The sequence below is a fragment of the Arctopsyche grandis genome, chromosome 13 (genome assembly GCF_051622035.1).
Source record: "Arctopsyche grandis isolate Sample6627 chromosome 13, ASM5162203v2, whole genome shotgun sequence".
Classification (NCBI taxonomy): domain Eukaryota; kingdom Metazoa; phylum Arthropoda; class Insecta; order Trichoptera; family Hydropsychidae; genus Arctopsyche; species Arctopsyche grandis.
In genome coordinates this window covers 1,446,743-1,467,515 of record NC_135367.1, presented here as the reverse complement: position 1 = coordinate 1,467,515, position 20,773 = coordinate 1,446,743, and the positions used below count along the sequence as shown (strand labels likewise).

The following is a 20,773-nucleotide window of genomic DNA, read 5'->3' as shown; positions in this document are numbered from 1 at the left end:
CCTAAATTTTGTAGGCGCACTAGTTTTTCTATTAGGTGTTTTGTAATGCTGTTTATTTTCGTAAGAAACAGTTTTTTTTAATTGACAGCAACGAAATTCACTACGTTCGTATATTCGATAATGTAAATTGATATTTTACGATACGTTTTTTTATCGAAAATTATCATTTTTGTATGATCGCAATCTTATTTGTTTTGTTTAAGTTAGTTGTTATGAATATTATTGGCTTTAAGGTTTGTAGATACCGATTTGATTATTCTATTATATGTGTTTAGTGCCAACGCTTGACACTACCTCTTGAATATATCACAAACTAACAAAAAATATTAACTTTTTTCAATTTTATTAGTGTTACAGGATATTTTTAGATGTCAATGTGAAGAAACCAAAATTAATTTCGAGTCATAGCCTTAAATACGAAGGAGCGCTCACCGGTGCGCTTATGGCGATGAACATTTTATGGAACAGTGGAACCGACTCATTGAGTTTTCATAGTCCATAGTCCATTTTTAGCAATTAAATAATAGAGATTTGTCAACTTTTACCAACTACTTAAAAGCTCAAGATATTGTGCTAATTTCAATAATTTTTATTTTTTATAACTTCGTTTTATCATATACATATATGTAAATCACACTTTATAATGCGTTTTTTTAATGTTCAACGATTTTGCTATAACGCTTTTCTCAACAACACAGTTTTCCTACAACAAATGCCATTGATCTATTAATTTTGGACCAAATCATATTTTTTCATGGCTTTGTATTACCAATAATAGGTACAAAGGAGATAAACTTATTCCGAAGTATAATAATTTCATTGTCTAATTTATGAAATTACTACAAACATTTAGATACATTTATACCACAATTGTATAGTTTTTAAAAATATGTCCAAGAACAATCTCGCTAAGCAACTTTTCACAATTTGAAACTAAACAGAAAGTAAGAAATTAGGAGAGATAACAGCAATTTCACTAGTGTGTCACTTGATTGCGGAAACACACTGAAGTGCGAAGTGCGAAAACACACTGAATGGCATGGGACGTCATGTGCTTCCTGCTATGTTTTTTTTCGGGAGGTCGCACGTGTATGCATATTCATATTAAACCGACAAGTTTCTCCTACATTTCTTCAAATATAAGATTCACCGGTATCGATCACTGTCAAGCAAGGATAAATACAAAGATAAAATATCACCGAAAACACTCCAGGCGGTGATTTTTGGGACTGTGTACCATGAATATGGGCTAGGGGTTGTTTTTAAGTATCCAAAAAAAACAAAAACACGTCCCACTCAATGTATTTTCTCCCTTAGTATCCTTTATGGTGCTCCTGTTCGCTACTAACTGATATAGTAGTATATTGTTCGTTATCATACTAATTTTTTCAGTTAAATTGGCTAACAACTATACACTAACCAACAACTGGAGTGTTTCATATGTTTTTAATTATAATTGGAAATCAATGAAAAACTTTTTGTTGGGATTTTCTTTAAAACATTGTTATGCCATCTATGATCTAGCTTCCACGGTAAAATGGCTTCTTTTCGTACAGAATGTGGCCACGTTCGCATGGCTGACACAGGCGCAGGTGAAACCCCGTTTCGCCATGTTTCCTCGTTTGCGAAAGCCCCGAAGTTTCTTCTTGGCATTGGCGGCGACTTGTTGCCTGTATTTCTTAATTTTACGATGCTTTGGCAGCTCTAAAATCGACATCCCTGAAAAATGTACGTCACAATGACATTTGGAGACGCACCACTTGCCATCTGTCGGCCAAAGTGGAAAACTACAAATGTCAACCATTTTCAAAATTTTCATAATCATAAGTTTTAATTTATTTTTACTAACACTGTTTTATATCCATGTTTTAGATATATTTAGCAATTGCACAGATTTGTTATAAGTATGGAAAATTTAACGTATTCAAACAAATTTCATTTGTTTCATTTAATAAACAATACAAAATGATTCTTATCATAATTGGGTATTTTCTATCAAAATTTTCTGTTCTGTATTTCAAATTTACTATATTTTATATACATATATTAAAACGAATTTTAATTAGAAATATCAATCCGATTTACTGTTTCTGTATATATGTATGTGAAAATAAAAATGGTTTTAATTTTATTCACAGCTAGTGGTAAATTAAAGATGGACCACTCTCATCATAACCACGGCATGGACCATTCTCAGCATGTCCATCCCATGGCCAAATCACCGGATGCTTTTCATGATCATAGGGGCGATGGTGAAGAAACTGGTGATTGTATGAGCATGCACTCCATGGTGGTAAGGCTTTAAGTACTCTTCAAGTTATTTAGAATGTTTAAAAATATCTGTCAAAAACATATTACAGAATGAGAGTAATGTTAATTCAAATTGATTATTTATATATAGAAATATTATAGAGTTTAGTTAGCTTTTTCAATGTTATTAGATTGTGAAATTTGATAAAAGTACATACATATATACATACTTATTATTTTTTTGATTTTTAAATGCTTTTTATTATTACGAAATTATGTTCACAATACATCTTATATCTATTTTAATAGCTACTGATCTACTGATCATTTTCTATTTTACAATTTAATTTAATTTGGTTAGTAATCATAGAATTATATTATTCTAATGTTAATCTACAGCATAATAGGAAAAAGAGCTCAAAAACCTACATATTTACAATCCTTATAAATGCTCATAATACATCTAATACATAATATTAATTAAAGACTCTCTAAAGTCGATGACCTAAAGCAGATTGTGTTTACATAGGTAATCTGTGTTATACTTATTATAAATATTGAATGAAAGAAGCAATTAAACAATAAAAAAAAAAAATAGCATCTATAATGTTATGTTTATCAAATTTTCGTTTTTAAATACCTATGTATGTTCTTTTTACTTTTCACTTTATAATTTTTGTGGAAGTAGATTCTGGAATCAAAATACAATTTTTAACCACACAAACCAAACCACAATAATGTTTTTCTCACGATGTATCTGTTAAATTTATATCGCAACTTATCTCGTTTGGTTATCTGTGTATGTAAAAATGTGTTGTTTTATATTTTAATACCATATTCAGTGCATACATGACAGATATGAAAACTTGAAACGAAACAATTTTGTTATGAAATGAAGTTTCTTCTATATTTCCTGTTAGACATTTGCGACATTTATGTATGTATATATTTTAATTTCAGTTTCATCTTGGAGTATGTCAAGAGATCCTCTTTCCGGGGTGGATTAGTACTAACGCAGGAGAATTAGTTGGTGCTTGCGTCGTCGTTTTCTTGGCAGCTGCTTTATACGAAGGTCTGAAATGCTGGAGGGAGATTCTGTTTAGAAAGGGTAGCATGAAAACTGAAACTCAGAGCCAAATGAACATTACGAAACAGGAATGCGGTCCCGATTCCAACTGCTCCGGACAGAAGATTGTAAAGTACGATTAAATTAATAAAAAATGTCCACTATATATTATATATATAGTATACAATACTGTTTGATTAATTCGATTGTATTATTTCTAGGTACCCGATGTTGTCTTGCATGCATGTCGTCCAAACTCTTCTTCACATGTTGCAGATCTTCATATCTTATTTGCTGATGTTAATCTTCATGACGTACAATGTGTGGTTGTGCTTAGCTCTCATATTAGGCACCGGTCTTGGATATTTCCTATTCGGATGGAAAAAACAATCAGTCGTTGATACGACGGAGCATTGTCAATAAATTTATGCGAACAAAATATCGTTATTTAATTAAGAAATTATGTGATACTTCTTGGAAATGTGAATTGTGGAGTGTTCACATTATAAATTTTATTTTAATTTTCATGTGGTTCAAATGTATTTTTTATAAATGATATAAAAAGATATTATACGTATTGCCTATTGTAAAAATGTGATGTTAAATGAATCTTATTGACTTCAGATATTTTGTCTTTTATACAGTGTGGGTGCAAATGCCGAAAATTAATTAAGAAAATGTTTTACTTTTTTAATGTACATATGTATTTATCTATATTATTATACATATATACTTATCCTGTGATATTCATGTTGAATATTTTACACAATGATAGATCAATCAAAACGCATAAATTATGTTCATTAAAAATAACATTCCATTGCAACTGTAAGAAAAAGTCCATATATGTAAATATATAATAAAAATAAAACAAATACAATAATAAATTGTTTTATTATATTGTTGAATAGTTATCTAATACACAAACCACTTTTTTTTAAGTTGATTTAATAGAAATTATTTTTTTCGTCAATAGATGGCAGTAATCATATTTTAATAATAATTTTTTTTTATGTTTTCTCGCTCATAAATCAAAATTATACACACACAATTAAGTATAAATTATTATAATATATAGTCAACAATGAATCATGTTTTGTTATTGTTAAATTATAATGAAAATTTGCGACAAATTTTATGATCGTTTGTTTTCAATTCAACTTTTATTTCAAATTTGGAGAAAAATAAACAATCGAAATCACGTTTGTTTTTATTCAAAATAAATGTATTGTAAATTGTTTTTATTTGCTTCAGGTTAAAATATACATCTTATTATTATCAAACTAGGGGGAGATATTTGACACTAAACACGCTTGTGAAATTAATACGCGTTTGTAGGAAATAATTTAATTTTTTTTAGAGAATGTGTCGGCTTCCTTTGTAAGAAAAACCCTGTCATTTTCAGACAGACATATGTCCCAGCACTGAGTGGCTTTCAACATTTTATATTCGTTCAACAAAAATCAATCTCCGGCTTTATATTATAACCATAATAGCACCTTAACTTACTTCTCTCATAAAATCTAATCTTCAATATTTTTAACGATTGCTGTAATTTTTATATACATAGTAGCGATTTCTTCATGTCATGAGCTAATCGGAATTCGTAGGGATGAGATAATGACCCATTTTTTGTCGCATATCTGCAGTCTGTCTCCAGTAGCCTAATTTAGCATGCAGAATCCTCATGCCGAGCACGTGTTGAGCCCTTGAAAGGTCAAGACGAAGGGCGTGGACCTGTCGCAATTAATTTTCAGCCTTTGACTTCAGCCGCCCATTTAATGAGCTGAACTCAAAGAAAAAACTAATTCTGTCCTTGAATTTTCGGTCGAAAAAAATCATCGTCCCACCGGAACCCATAAATAAAATGCAATACAAAAATACTGAAAATATCGTTTTTATTTTTGACATAGGTAGATAATAACAAAAATACATATGTACAGGCACTCAACACATCTACGCTTAGATGAACAATACAATTGTTACACCTAAATATAAATTACATCATCAATTCGACAATACATTGGAATATACATACATAATATAAAATGAATATTTCATTACAACTCATAGGTACATACTGTATGTATGTATTATTAATATGAACAAAAATTTGTAGGCATAAGGTACTTTTTAATCGTAAAATAATAATTCTAATACACCAACTATAAAATTAACATTTTTTAACGGAACAAAAATACTATAAAATCATTTAAGATTATACAAAAAAAATCATATTAAACGAATTAAGTGCGTAGAAAAATATAACTTGCAATTTCATCAAATCCATCCCTCACTTATTAGGAAGTTCGTTAGTTCTAAGGCCAATTACAAAAAAATCAAATAAAACAAAACCAAATGATTTTGACAATGAAAGCGTTGTTATCATATTCACAAATCTTCTGCCAAAAATTTAATTATAAATTTTAGCATAGCAAATTTTATACCTTCTAATGACACAGACAAAATTAACGAACTTCAGATTGCTCTATAATACAAGTGCACTATAAACCAGGTTCAAACTGCTGTTATTAATCAATTTAAATCAACCGCAAAATGTATTTATGTCTAGCAAGATCTTTTAAAACATACTCGTATTTGATTGTTCTGGACTAAAAGTTTAACAACTCCTGCAATATAGTAAAGACATTTACATTCGCATGATTTTGTATTGATTAAGAACTGAGGATCATCTCAATTCGTTCCCAATAGAAGGCACTGATAGAAAACACGCACTTATATGTAGATAAATTCCCTTGCATATATTATTAGAGTACGTTCGCAACGACTTGAGCTTTTTTCTTAACTTTTTCTAAGAAATTTATTTTTTTGTGTACACAATTGAGTTGTTTAAATTTTACAATGAAAAAAATTTCAATCGGTGCTAACGTTTTCTACAATATATGTAATATCAAACTAGGAATGTTCCAAAACTATGAAGCAGACGTAAATGAATACACAATGTACATATGTTTTACTCTATGAGGGAAAATGCATGAAAATTGTACACCAAAAGCAATGATTTTTTTTTCAATTTTTAATTTCATTTAACGATGATATCTCGAACGATTTCTGCATCATAGTTTTGAAACATCAGCACTTACTTGCAAAGTATAATAATTACTAAAATATGACACATTTGATTCACGTTTATAAAACATCGACATATAAAAATATTTTACAACTTTTTCAATATATAAAATTATTCGAATAAAAATAAGGCACATTGTGATTATTTTCATTTCATTTTTAATACCTAAGTATACAAGTATAATATATACAATTACACAACACACAATCGCAGCACACAATGGCTCAAAATAACGTAACGACACTACGTTCGAATCGATGTTGACTAGAAGTTTGATTTTTTTTTACACACAAGGCGTCACACAATACGTCATACAAGGCGTCACACACACATCGTTGAACCACTCAATAAATTAATTAATCGTTATTTTATTTCGTTGTAATATTCTGTGGGGTGCACAGAGGCAAACGATCAAAGGGGAGGATGCGGTGGAGGTGGAGCACCTTGCAAATACATGTAGTAATTGTACGGGGGATGAGAGGGTGGGTTGGGGCGGGGTGGCGGGGGCCAGCAGGGGGCTCGAGGCGGAGAAGGTGGAGCTTTGCCCCCTTGGGGCCCGTAATACAAAGGTCCAGGATACAACGGAGAATTGTATAAAGATATGTGAGTGTGAGCTGGAGGCGCACCCATGGATCCGATCTTGTTCCGCAAGATCCTCGATATGGAGCTCACTGACGGTACATTGTACTTGTCGCAGACTCCGTCGGATAGCAGTCTGTCCCTGATCTCCCAAGCGAAGATTCCAGGGTCTTTTTGCTTCAGGTCTTTGATGTAGGCGACTACTTTGGGCGTGGTGACGCGCGGCTTGGAGCCGCCGATGGCTCCTGGAAGGATGCTGCCCGTCTCGTGGTACCTGGCCAGGATCTTGGAGACGCAGCCGTGGGAGACTCGAAGCTGTCTGCTGATGTCGCAGGGTCTGATGCCGAGTTGTGCCAGCTCGACTATGCGAAGACGAACGCCATTGGGCAAAGGGCGTCCGTTCACGAATACCCCGCCCAGTTGGTTCACTTCACCATACTGCTGCACCTGACCCTCTGTAAAAAAAATAACAATTATTAATATAATAAATTATCATCATCATCATCATCATCTATAGCCGTTCACCATCCACTGCTGGATGAAGGCCTCTCCAACACGGATCTACTCGTCTCTGTTAGTGAAGCAATTTATTTTGATTTTTTAAATATAATATACCTATGTACATAAGTACATACACAGAGGTGTAGTCGGGCCAGGTCGCCAGATATAAACATTGTTTTTCGAGTACAATTAAAAAATATTTTGACTTAAATTTCATATAAAATTTTGTATTCCAAATATGCATTGTGAGCAGACTCTCGTTCTAACACTCGCTGACCACAATCGAATAGTAATCTGAGCACATTCAAAACTTAAACGACGTTTAATGATCTTTTTTATCTAAAACCACCCCAAAACTTCGAAAGAAAACATTATTTGAACTATTGACAATACGCACTTGAGGATAGATAAAATGAGGGAACTCAGCTTAAATGAATAATCATCTCTAAATTCACATGTTAAAATTTGATAGGTTTTTGACATATGTATGTATGCATGCATATATATGTACATAGTCTTAGCATTGCTAAAATCAAATGTTGCTGTTGACACACAAACACGGGTTTTGCAAAATCAAAGATGTTGAAGAGGGTGCATTATGGACGTTTTTTATAAAATATAAAAAAAATATCCAATTAACCCTTTTAAACGAAAAAAAAAATAGTGTGGCCAGAACACTATCCCAATAAACATCTTTCAATAGAAAATACTTAATATAAATACTTAATATAAACAGTGGAAAAAATCTCAAATGAAAATACGTACTTTTGATTTGAACTGGACGACTATTTAGAGAGATTTAAAAGCTGAAAAGTACTACAAATGAAAGATAAAATACCCGACTATAGATTCCAATATTCATTCTGAACAGAAAATTGACAGATTTTGAGACATCGACCGAACAAAACCAAGATATAGAAAAATCGCGCGATTTAAAAAACACATATATCTCCTAATCTCGAGCTAATCTTTCAATATAAAATACTATTAACAGTGGGAAAAAATCCCAAATACGTACTTTTGAATTTTGATTTGAACTGGACGACTCCTTAGAGAGATATGAAAGCTGAAAAGTACTACAAATGAAAGATAAAATTCCCGACTATAGATTACAATATTAATTTTGAACAGAAAATTGACAAATTTTGAGACATCCACTGAACAACACCAAGATATAGAAAAATTGCGCGATTTAAAAAACACATATATCTCATAATCTCGAGCTAATCAACATTTTTTATTACCAGATTCGTGTTCACTGGGCATAGATCTATAAGAAAAGTCATATCTCGTCTCTGAACCAAAAAAAAATCGTCATTTGTCAAACAGTGCTATTTACTAATTATATTGGTTTATCATTTAATGAGATGCTATCAGGCATGTAATAACTATAACTATTACACTCTAAATACTATAAATATCTGGAAGAGAGAGCTTTCAAACTAAATAATACAAACACATATTTATAGCAATATGTGGGTATTTTTATTAACAAAGTACAAAAGTTTTGTTATTTTACGTGCCGACTGAGTCACCTCTGGCAGTTGAGCTCAGAACAAAAGGCCTACTGGAAAAATAACTGCGAGATATTTACGATTATTGACACTGTTTTGACGTGTCGACGCCGAGAAGGCGCTAAAAAATCAATCTTCAACTCTACAGAACGGGTAATTTGGAGTCGCAAAACCGGGAGCGTGTCTGAGCTTACATTTTCAGACGCAACATTGTTGCATGAGTGAGAGCAATTGCGATAAATCGACAGACGGCAGAAATTCGCAAATGGCTCTTCGCATGAAATCCGAGCTGCGTAATAATATATGCTTGGAAAAATAAAACAAAACCCCTTATGGAATGGTTCATGTTGGAGTACAATACATTGTATCGCTTGCGATTCAAAAATCTACATTTATAACTATGTATGTATTGCAGTTCAATTTTTCGAACAGGATTTCGTCAGGAGAATTCTTCAAATTCGACATGATATTTTAGTACGAAGGAGGCCACCGGTTGATTGGCAAATTGGCGTTAAATTGCGTCCGGCCATTTGCTCTCGAGACGCAAATAAACGCTCAATGTTATATCCCAACAAATCTCGACGAACTCGACTAATTAACTGCACTCGAAACGCAACATTCAGTGGTGTCCAACTTTGTTTTAAATCGCATATCGTTTATATATATTATAAAACGGAACTACATACATACATTCCTTCAAACTCTTTCTAATTGAAGTAAGACTCAATAATAAGGAAACCAGTCGTCCTCCTTATCTTCCATCAAAAGGTGTCCTCCTACATATTCTCCTTTTCGATATATGAAGACTAACTGTAAATCTCCGTATTCAAAGTCCAATCCACGTTTTATTAATGGTTGTGGCTCTTTGCAAGGTACGTTTTCATCTAGAAAAAATGTGTATCTGTGTATTTTGGGTTTTTTGTTGTTGTTGCTCAGTGTTATTAAATAGATAATGAATTACTATATCTGCGAATTATTGGCTATTTATTTATCTGCGAATTATTGGTACTATATCTGCGACAGGTTCAAAGCCTTCTATGTGGGTGAACTGTCACTGTCAGCGTGTTTAAATTGAGTTCGAACTCGTAAAGTGACGTGGAGTAAAAAATATAATCCAAATTAGTTAATATTATTAATTGTTAGAAAATTATTATCATATACAACGTATAATACCTACATTCAAGTACAAGCCGCGAACTAGCTCAATGATATAAATATATCAATTATAATAACGTGCGAAATTTATTTGCCTCATGTATAATGAACGATTTATTAAACAAGTCTAGCATACATTAATTAATGTAAGAAATTATAATCGGATTATAAGTTCACGCGCATGCACAGAAGGCTTTGCGCCTGTCGCAGATATAGTACCTTCAAATAGCCACAACCTTTATTAATTCATTATCTATTTAATAACTAAAGAGCGGACCCAAAGCGCGCTGTTCATTGTTCACATGTTGTAAATGCATTGTTAAAGGTTTGCCGAGCATTTACAATAATGGAACAATAGACGGCGCACTTCCGGTCCTACCTCTATTGATAACACTGAGCAACAACAACAAAAAAACCCAAAATACACAGATACACATTTTTCTAGGTGAAAACGTGATCAGTGATCAATTTTGAGTTCGAATCAGTCAAAATCGCGAGTTCAAATTTTCGCATGATCACAAAACTTCATCTATTGTTACTATGTACATACATAGATAAAGTAAAAATACGGAAGCGGATATTAATCAATCATTAAGTAAGTTTGATTCACTGATTTCGAGTATGACATTAATTTTTGTTGGCCTGCTCTCGCTTAAGAGATATAAGCGTTTTAAAAACGATCGGAAGGGTGTGGATATAAAACCCAAATTCGTCAGACGAAAAAGCGAAAGCAACTTGATATGAGGCTTGTAAAAAATGGGAAATTTTTACAGATTTTTGGCTTTTGCAGTCTTTAATTCAAAAAATAATATACCACTCGAGTTAGTACGTTCAGATAAAATAAAAATAAAATATTGAGATTGAAAACCAACTTTCATAAACGTGGTAAAGTAAAAAATGAGTGAAAATTGCTTATAATATTCATTATATCCGTTGTATCGTTAACGATGTAATATTTCCGTTATAATGAAAGTTCCATCGTAATCGGTTCAGTGGTTTAGGAGCCTATTCAAGACAAACATTTCACATAGATATATTACCAGGAAGGCTTGACAGGAAGACCCCAATGCGCCTTCCCGGACAATTAATTACAAACAATGCAGCATTTTTTTATTATTACATAAATCACTGTATTTCCAGAAGCTGAAGAACAAGAAATAACAATTCATTAATACAGAATGAATCCATTGAGGATTTTAGATTTTTGTACATAATTTTTACAAATTATACACACAATAAATACAGAAGATTTGTGACAACAGGAAAGATGATTTTTTGCCGTTTTAACCGTTTCAACAATGATCGGATCTAAGCCCGCTTTAAAGGTCAAGGAATTAAACCCTTAAAGCCCTCAACACGAGGCCACCCCCCCCCCCCCCCCCCCAACGAATACAGTCTAAGAGACCCTTTCGTCGGAGAACGAGACGGTTGTTCATGAATATCGCACAAGAACAACCGCACATCACTGTTCTAATAAAAAAACCACACTGTACATAACAATGATCGGATATAAAAATTGGCAAACTCTGATAAGAAACGATCGATTCGGAGTCACAAATATCCCCAAATCTAACCAGCAGTTTGGCGGATCGAACCCAATGATCACATGGTGCTAAACATACACGCTACCATTAAGCCAAACTGCTGGCTATAGATAGAAGATAAATTGTTGTCAATTGTATTATGTGCATTGCTTGTGGTTATTGACAGTGGACAGTTCGTCACTCGTTTACTAGAGATACGTCGGCGTGCACGCAGCTCAACGTGGCAAGGCTTCAGCAGCGCCCCTAGCGGTTGACAGGTAGCATTAATATCGGAAGAAGCGAGTGATTGATGGCAGCCTTTGTGAACGAACAGACCGCCGCTTCGCAGAGTCTGTCGGCTGCCGTCTCGATGGCAAATTGATAGATGATAGTTTCTGGCGACGACATGTTATCTCCGCTATATACCCTAATTGATTTACGCCAGCTCCCGGGTATATTTTAAAATTTAAACGACGACAGCTCCAAATTGATCAAAATATCGGAATTATAATGAGCATGAAGAAAATATCGCGCGAATTTCGACGGTAATAATCATTTTTTACACTTGACGCAAATGATGTCCCGCTCGCGATGACTCGGAATTAATTATATATATTTCATTCGAATATGTCGAGAGTAACTGACGAACGTTTTCAACTAATATTTTTTTTACATCTTAATATTAACTTTTATATGTAGTATTTTGTGATTTAATGTATGGAATTCTTTTATATATTTTTTTCTGCATACACACATATGTACATAGGTAGTTCAAAACTCACGCTTCATTTATATTTTATGAATGTAAAACTGTATAAGATGATATATGAGATCGCTTAAAAATTTTAAATTTTGATGTATAATTTTGGGATGCGGTGCATCCGCTCTAAAATCGTCAGACGAATTGAACGACAGATTAACGGACGGCTGCTTTAAATGCAATTCTCACCTTCTCGAATGATAGATTGCACATCAGATGACGGGTAACCTTTCGATGTGCACAGATGCAATTATTAAAATGGTAATTATTAAAATTGAGTTGGATCTTTCAGGCGAGTTTATAATAAGGCAAGATTCGATAAGTTCCGAATCTTGCCTTATTAAACTCGCCAGAAAGATTCAACTCAATTTTAATAATTGCATCTGTGCACATCGAAAGGTTACTCGTCATCTGATGTGCAATCTATCATTCGAGAAAACGAGAATTACGTTTAAAGCTGGCATTCTGTTAATCTGGCGATTTTAGAGCGGATGCACCAAACCCATAATTTTGTATTAACATATTTGAATCAATTCCCAAAGAGCACACAGGCTTCAAACCTTTTTTTTTGTTTCTGACCCATTTTTATAAAAGCCTAGTGACCTCGTGACCTTTTTTTGTACTAGCAATTCTAAACATTACAAAGACAATTATATTATTTATTCAATACCATACAGATATTTATGGAAAATTCCATATACAGCAAAATTTTGAGAGAAATACGTACTAGGGATTTCAATTTCCGTCTTTAATTTCATAAAGCGGTAAACAGTAAATGATTTTTCCTACTACCGGTATTTACTGGTACATGAAAAAAGTTTTTTATCGCGGATCAGATAACTGTGGTTACTTTTCATAAAAACGTTAATTTATATTGAATCGTAATTACAACAAAATGTCTATATCATTCAGGTATAAACACAGATTACCTAAACACAATCTGCTTTAGATCATCGACTTTAGAGAGTCTTTAATTAATATTATGTATGAGATGTATTATGAGCATTTATAATAATTGTCAATAAGTTTTTGAGCTCTTTTTCCTATTATGCTGTACATTAAGAGGGCTGGACAGCAGCGCCTTGTCCATACAAACGTACTATACTTCTCCCTTCCTCAATTATGGCACTAGAGAAATTTTTTAATATGCTATGGATATCCACCATTGGGATGCATCTATCGTTTTATTTTTTTTGATTAATTATTTTTATAGGAGCTAGGAGCTGCCAAACATCTATAAAATCGCCTCTTTTTTACACCCACGAAACGAGTCCAGCGTGCTTATTTAACGGTCGATTTAAAAAAAAATACGCCAATAGATGCACAGAAAGTATCTTTCTCATACCGATGATGATTTTTTTTTAAAATTGGTCCAGTTTTGGAGGAGAAAATAGGAGAATACGAAACCTCCATTTTGTCAATTTAAAATACGTTTTATCTGGTCGAAGCGCAACTGTCGCATTCACTCAATATATATATATATATTGATATATATTGTCGCATTCACTCAATATATCCATACACTCAATATATATATCGAAGAAAGGAACGGTAAAAGTAGATATAAGATGTATTATGAACATAATTTAGTAATAGTAAAAAGCATTTAAAAATCAAAAATCAAAACTGAAACTCCAGATACAATTTCTTCAACAAGTATGACCTTGATATTCAAAGCTACCAATTATTGTCAACTAGACGGGTAAGACATAATAGACATACATATAGATATCACAACAAGATGGAAGTTGACGATTGATATTGTGTTTTTGGTAGACGTAGCGTGTCGATGATGGGGGCCCCCTTTGATACCGGAGCCCCGTTCACATCAGACGCAGCTTCCAGCCAAGCAAATAAATCTACGTGGTGACATGCGCTCGAAATAGTGACACACTGTATTTTTACTGTCGGACACGTCTAGTCGCCAAACCTCAACATGATTCCATGATGTCCCATGTCCAATGTTTGTCCGGTCGATATCGATAAGATTCAATCGTCGGCAAACATTGGCTAAAACTAGATTCTAACCTTTTGGTTAATGTAATATCTGTCACGATTAGATTTACTGTCTACCAGGTGACACATCCAATGTACATAAGCAATACATATGAGATGAAGATTACAGCAGCAGTGCTCAAAGGTTTCAGCTACAATGTGGATGCCGTACAAGCGAATGTAATCAGTAGTCAATGAAAATCTGACAAATTTGCAAACTCTGGAAGGAAACAGTCGACCTGGAGTAAAGCCCGGATCCTGAGGGGGCTGTATATTGTTCAAATGTTGTAAATGCATTTTTAAAGGTTGGCCGAACCTTTTTTACAAAGGATTTACAACAATTGAACAATAAACGGCACGCTTCCGGTCCTATCTCTAACCTGGAGTCACAAACCAAGGTCTGGCCAACAGCTACTAGTGGGAATTGAACCGTGACCACTCCGCTCGAAGGCATAATATGCTAACCACTAGTCCACGCTGCTGATATTTAACCTTTGAAGGACGGAGCGTCGAGATAGAACGAGTGTCCTGAACCGGGGTCGAGTATGACCCCAGTATTTTTTAATCAAAATACAGCTTTTCTCAAAACAAATGGGTTCAATATATATCTTATTAATCATTTTATACATGAACATAAAAAAGTTTTAGTCCTATAGCATGTTTTTGACTATTTTTGTATTAAAAAATAATGACAAGCGTCGACATGCAAATGCACACAGGTAAGGCCAACAGGCGACTGCATGACTCAATAGCCACGCACCAAAAGCGACGAAAACAATAGCTTACGAAAATATAGCTGTCTCTTTCTCTCGCATTGATTCATCGATCAACAAGAATAAGCAAGCGAACGGTCAAAAACATGACTTATCGCTACCGCCTTCAAATCATACTTTGGAACGTAAAAATGTATTTTTTTACGATGTATCCCTTTTCTAAATCATACGAAATATTTTAAAATAAATTTCTTGTAGTTTATTCTAGGAATACAAGAAATATAGGGTGTATAGCTTTGAAAACCACATAGTTAATACGAAAAACGTAAAAATTGGGGCACTTGCATACACCCCACTTCGGTGAGGAAGGGTTAAGACGAAACGGCGTCTGTAATTCGTTTCTGATTGGCTGTCGTCAAAGTCGTTTTTGATTGGTTGCATTGGTGATTGGTCGATCGTTAAATAATATTAACTTTTTCGATTCAAATACATTTAATAAAAGATTTTTTCACCGAGCGTAACCGGGTATGTATGTAGTATGAAATATAAAATAATTTTAATTTTTTAATTCGTTGCTTTATTTTTCAGCGGTTGTTATAAAAGTTACGTGAATAAGCAAATGAGTCACATATGTATGTGTATAAAATCAAAGTGTATTTATCTTCATAGCGTGTCGGTAAATGAGATGAAGTATTCGCGAAGTGATGACAGCGCTACAACGGCGACAATTCGTCCATTTTCCATTTTCCAAAGTAATAAAAAATGAGAGCTTCATGTTCTCGGATCAGTTTAGTTGTGCGGCACCATTTGTTAAGTTGTCTGGACAAATTGCGCAGTGGCGGCGCACAACACAGACAAACCACTAATGTGACAGCACATCCGACTTAATTACCCAGCGCTGATTTATCGCGGGGAATATCAACAAAACGCACCTAACCATTTGGAAATCGGTTCAAGTCGATATTTTTTAAGCCCGTGAAATACCTGCGGTGGCTAAAATGGCGGAAAAGTCATCCTCCACTTGTATTGAAAAACATCGATTTAGGAACACGTGAAAATCTATTTTTCTTTCATTAAAGTTAATCTTAGATTGGAATTATTTTTTCTACAATCTTACAATGTACAATTGTACATATTTTGAGAATCTGTGGTGTTAATACATGAGACTATACATATATACATATTTGAAAGTGGTGGAAGCCCAATTTTCTGTTCCAAAAACACTATTTGACTTAATTCACAGATTGGCATTGCTTATTTTAATTCGCTATGTCCAGAATCACGGAAAATAATAATAAACGTATTACAGGCCACCAGTATTTTTAAATGTTGTTAAACGCAAAACATTATATTATATGCTTTGCGAAATATTTATCGAAATGAAGTGGACTTGCCACTATCGAATATGGTTGGTCACAAAGCGCTCGCCCAAAAGTCCATCATACTAACGATAACTATCATAGTAACGAGAACTTGAGTGCCAAATATTCCGTATTCGCGATTTTCATGGCAAAAATTGGCTTTTGGGCAATCGCAATGTGCCTAATAATTAATCCAATTACCATCAAATATAACGGCTCACATGTTTCCTTTTCTTCTTTTATATTCATTCTGTTTGACAAGTATTATACAAATGATACCTCAGACGATGGATCCAATTTCATATTTTCCCAAGATGTCGTTATCGGGTTGCCCCTGAGTGACATCTATGATATTAAACTTGTCTGTACATAAGAAAATGTATCTTCTAAAGTGGTGTAGTGCTAAATAAAAAAGAATAACCAGTGCGGTGTTATGACTAAAGCCCGGACCCTGAGGGGGCAAGCCGCGAACTAGCTAAATGATATAAACATATTACAATAACGTGCGAAATTTATTTGCCTCGTGTATAATGAACGATTTATTAAACAAGTCTAGCATACATTAATTAATGTAAGAAATTATAATCGGATTATAAGTACACGCGCATGCGCAGAAGACTTTGCGCCTGTCACAGATATAGTACCTGCAAATAGCCAATAATTCGCAGATATAGTACCTTCAAATAGCCACAACCTTTATTAATTCATTATCTATTTAATAACTAAAGAGCGGACCCAGAGCGCGCTGTTCATTGTTCAAATGTTGTAAATGCATTTTTAAAGGTTTGGCGAACCTTTTTTACAAAGGATTTACAACAATTGAACAATAAACGGCACGCTTCCGGTCCTACCTCTAGTTATGACTAAAGAGCGGACCCAGAGCGCTCTGTTCATTGTTCACATGTTGTAAATGCATTGTTAAAGGTTTGCCGAACCTTTTTTACAAAGCATTTACAATAATGGAACAATATACGGCACGCTTCCGGTCTAGTTATGACCCCCCCCCCCCTCTCTTTTTTCATCATTTAAAAAACATGTATCATAATATTGGTAGTTCAAATATTTATAAAAAAGATGTGTTTTGTATTTTCTAAAAACTTCATAATAATAAGTAACATTAATAACTTAAGGAATATAGAAAAGATACTGGAAAAGAAGACTTCAAGTTTAAAAAAGACTTCTAGCTTGCTTTTAAAAATATTATGGTTTTCAGAATTTACTACATTGTTGGGAAGATTATTTCAAACTTTAACGGAATCTCTGATCAATTATTCTTTTTGGAGTCTGACAGTGTGACCTCTAAGATGAGTGTTTTTATTGAACGTAATGAGTAGTCACCGGACCCAAAAGATGCCGCGTATTGTTTGACGGAACTTTATTATATATGTATAATATATGAAAAGTTTGGCTCGTTTATAAAGACGCTGTGGAAATCATCTTTCAACATTTATAGTATTGAAATGCAAGTAAATTGAGTCGTATTGATGAAAGCTCATTATCTATATATAAAATAATGTTTAATTTTTTTTTTGGTGATCAAATGAACATTTTGTCATCAGGTTTTTTAATGTAAATTTATTCATAATTCGATTGTACAATTGATAGATTTTTTCATGCATATAAAATAATGTTAATACGTACATTTTTAGCGTTTTAACCGAAAGTATGTTCAATTTTTCAGTCATATAAAATAAAATAAAGTTAAATTTTAATACTTTTACAATTTATGAAATGTATACAATTTAAAGCCAACAACCAGAAGCGTCATTTCAGCTTTTCCTAGGGGGGGGGGGCAAATTTTTTAATCAGTAAATAATGACTTTCTAGGGGGGGGGGTGTTATTATTATATGTATTATTATTAGTCACCGGACCCAGAAGGTGCCGCGTATTGTTCAAAGGTTGTAAATGCATTGTTAAAGGTTTGCCGAACCTTTTTTACAAAGGATTTACTACAATGGATAGCACTGTGACTATCCTACCTCTAGTAATGAGTTTGGACAATTATGATGATTATTTATTATTTTAAAGACTTCGATTAAGTCGCCTCTTATTCTTCTCGCCTCTAGTGTTATTAATATTAGCCAACATATATTTAATTTTACTCATAGAACAATTGTCATATCGATCAAAGTGCCAGGGCGGTGACCTGGCTCAAAAAGAAGTACCAGGGCGGCGACCTGCCCCGACTACACCACTGTATACATATATCTATGTAAAAATAAAATAAAATTATATCGCCATGTGGAACTTTTTGCGTAATGTGTAGGTAGCCTGTTGTGCTACCTACACATTACGCACAGCATCGGCAGTCCTGACGAACACAAACAGGCCAATCTTCACCATCAAATCAATATCATCAACAGTGACGAATTTTCACAGTGTGCGAATTTTCCAATCCGTAACGCGACGATTGACCCGAAAAAGGACGATCGAGCGCGAGCGTGCACATTACGGCCGGTGACACCCGCTCGCTTTGCGCATATAAATAATCCCCGAGGAAAAACAAAGCCAGAGAGAGAGTCGAGAGCAGAGAGGGACTGTGGAGTGCCGTAAATAAGCACCTGGCCAGTTCGGGCCACTCTTCAAAAATATCGGCTACACCCACCGACGACATGTTAATTTCCGCGGCGGGTGAAAAATCGCCGGATGCGAAACATAAACGCTCACTTTTAATATGTTTACGTGTGTAAAACACGCGAGAGTGATGTACGAGCGTGTAGCTTTTAATTTTTACACGCAAATCGACTGCCGCGACGACGCGAACGCGCCGTGCCGGAAAAATCGGTCGCGTCTTTTCCGCGCCGATTCCATACGCAAGAGAAAACGTCGGAAAATCCGAGACTAACTCGCGCATGACAATAATACGTACGCCAATGGATAGAGCGAGATTGCCGCTTTGTTACAGTGGTAATAAGTTGGCCTGGTGATTTACAGGCAGTGCGCAAAATTGCGTCAAAGTTGTGCAAAAAATGTATGATATTTTATGAGAAAATATCCGTAATAAACAAAGCTGTTGCTTATTTTATTGATAATAGTGATTTTAACCAGGGCTGTGGAGTCATGGAGTCGGAGCATTTCAAGCGGAGTCGGAGTCGTAAAAAACCAACCAACTCCGACTCATTTTTTTATTATTATTTTCTTTAATTAATAATATGTAATATGTTATGTGTAAACCAGAGTCTCCAATTATATTAAAGTTAATCCGCTAATAAATTTAGTTATCGTGGTTTTATATTGCATTATAAGTAAAATCGTTGAATTGCACGTATTTTGATGTTTTGAGGCCAAAACCGATTGTCTCCGTCTTATTCTTTTTTTTTTATTCTCATTTTTATTGATTTCATTACCAATAATTCAATAAATTGTCAATTTTTGGTGATTGTTTTAATTCCTTTATTTTTTATGAAAATCGCTATTATTTCAATTAGTAACAATGTTATACGTTGGCAAAAAACTCGATTTAATAAAATAGTTCAAGTTGGAGTCGGTAAATTTTGATCCGACTCCACAAGCACTGGTTTTATCACAAAGGGCGAAACTGTGAATCATTTTTCTACTCATAATACATATATTATTTGGTAGAATTCGGCAGGAGAAGCAATCAAGTAAACATACAATTTGCTGACAGGTTGAAGGTATGTTTTATGAAAGAAGATCTACTATTCTTATTTCAGAACTGTAGTTTGTTGTTTTTGATACTATTATGTATATAAACATTACATAAATATATATATTTTATTGCTTTGCCACTGATTTTTATTAGCTTCACTTGTTATTTCAGATAAATCTGTAGCAGTATCATAAAAGTCAACATTAATTGATGTTAATGTTTAATATTAATAATAATTAACGATTCAAAAGTCGAATTCATAGAAGAATATAAATCAAATTGGACGCCCTTCAAAATGTAAAATGGTTATGTATTATGTTTATATTTAATATTTCTGGGTATAAATATGAGTTACATTTGTACACAGTAGTGTGTACATTCATATGTGTGATATCGTATGTCTTTCAAAGTAATAAATTAGCCCTTTATGTTTATTATCGAAAAAAATGTAGAATTTGTACGCTTGACAAGCGACTTCGGAAACGCGGTTTGATGTTACAAAGTCATTTTTTTTCAGACCGTGTATAAAAAACTTGAACCGTTTTACTGGAGTTATGAAGACGTTATTAGGTTGCTTTTGGTTTAATGACTTTCCGTTTATGTTTACGAGGATTTTAAGAAAATGTACGCAACAAGTAAACTCAAACAAACGAA

At 33.7% G+C, this 20,773-nt stretch overlaps 2 protein-coding genes across 2 annotated transcripts in view; one reads left to right on the top strand and one right to left on the bottom strand.

Moving 5' to 3' along the window:
* The first annotated feature begins 1,244 nt into the window (after nucleotides 1–1,244).
* On the top strand, nucleotides 1,245–4,174 carry LOC143921320 (uncharacterized). Its single transcript, XM_077444568.1, has 5 exons — nucleotides 1,245–1,248; nucleotides 1,393–1,728; nucleotides 2,139–2,293; nucleotides 3,211–3,449; nucleotides 3,538–4,174. Exons 1-5 carry the CDS (start codon nucleotides 1,245–1,247, stop codon nucleotides 3,737–3,739), a joined length of 936 nt encoding a protein of 311 aa, XP_077300694.1. The 3' UTR covers nucleotides 3,740–4,174.
* Nucleotides 4,175–5,199: 1,025 nt separating this feature from the next.
* The window catches only part of LOC143920671 (paired box protein Pax-1-like), a 37,550-nt gene continuing 21,976 nt past the window's right edge, over nucleotides 5,200–20,773 (bottom strand). Inside the window, exon 2 of the mRNA XM_077443596.1 lies at nucleotides 5,200–7,441. Coding sequence (XP_077299722.1) covers nucleotides 6,819–7,441 — 623 coding nt within the window. The 3' untranslated portion in view covers nucleotides 5,200–6,818. The remainder of the gene's footprint in view (nucleotides 7,442–20,773) is intronic.

Bases quoted from the DNA above. Each gene is read 5' to 3' on its own strand.
- LOC143921320 (XM_077444568.1), top strand. The intron at 1,729-2,138 runs GTACGTCACAAT...TTTTATTCACAG, and splicing joins AATCGACATCCCTGAAAAAT to CTAGTGGTAAATTAAAGATG. The intron at 3,450-3,537 runs GTACGATTAAAT...TATTATTTCTAG, and splicing joins TCCGGACAGAAGATTGTAAA to GTACCCGATGTTGTCTTGCA.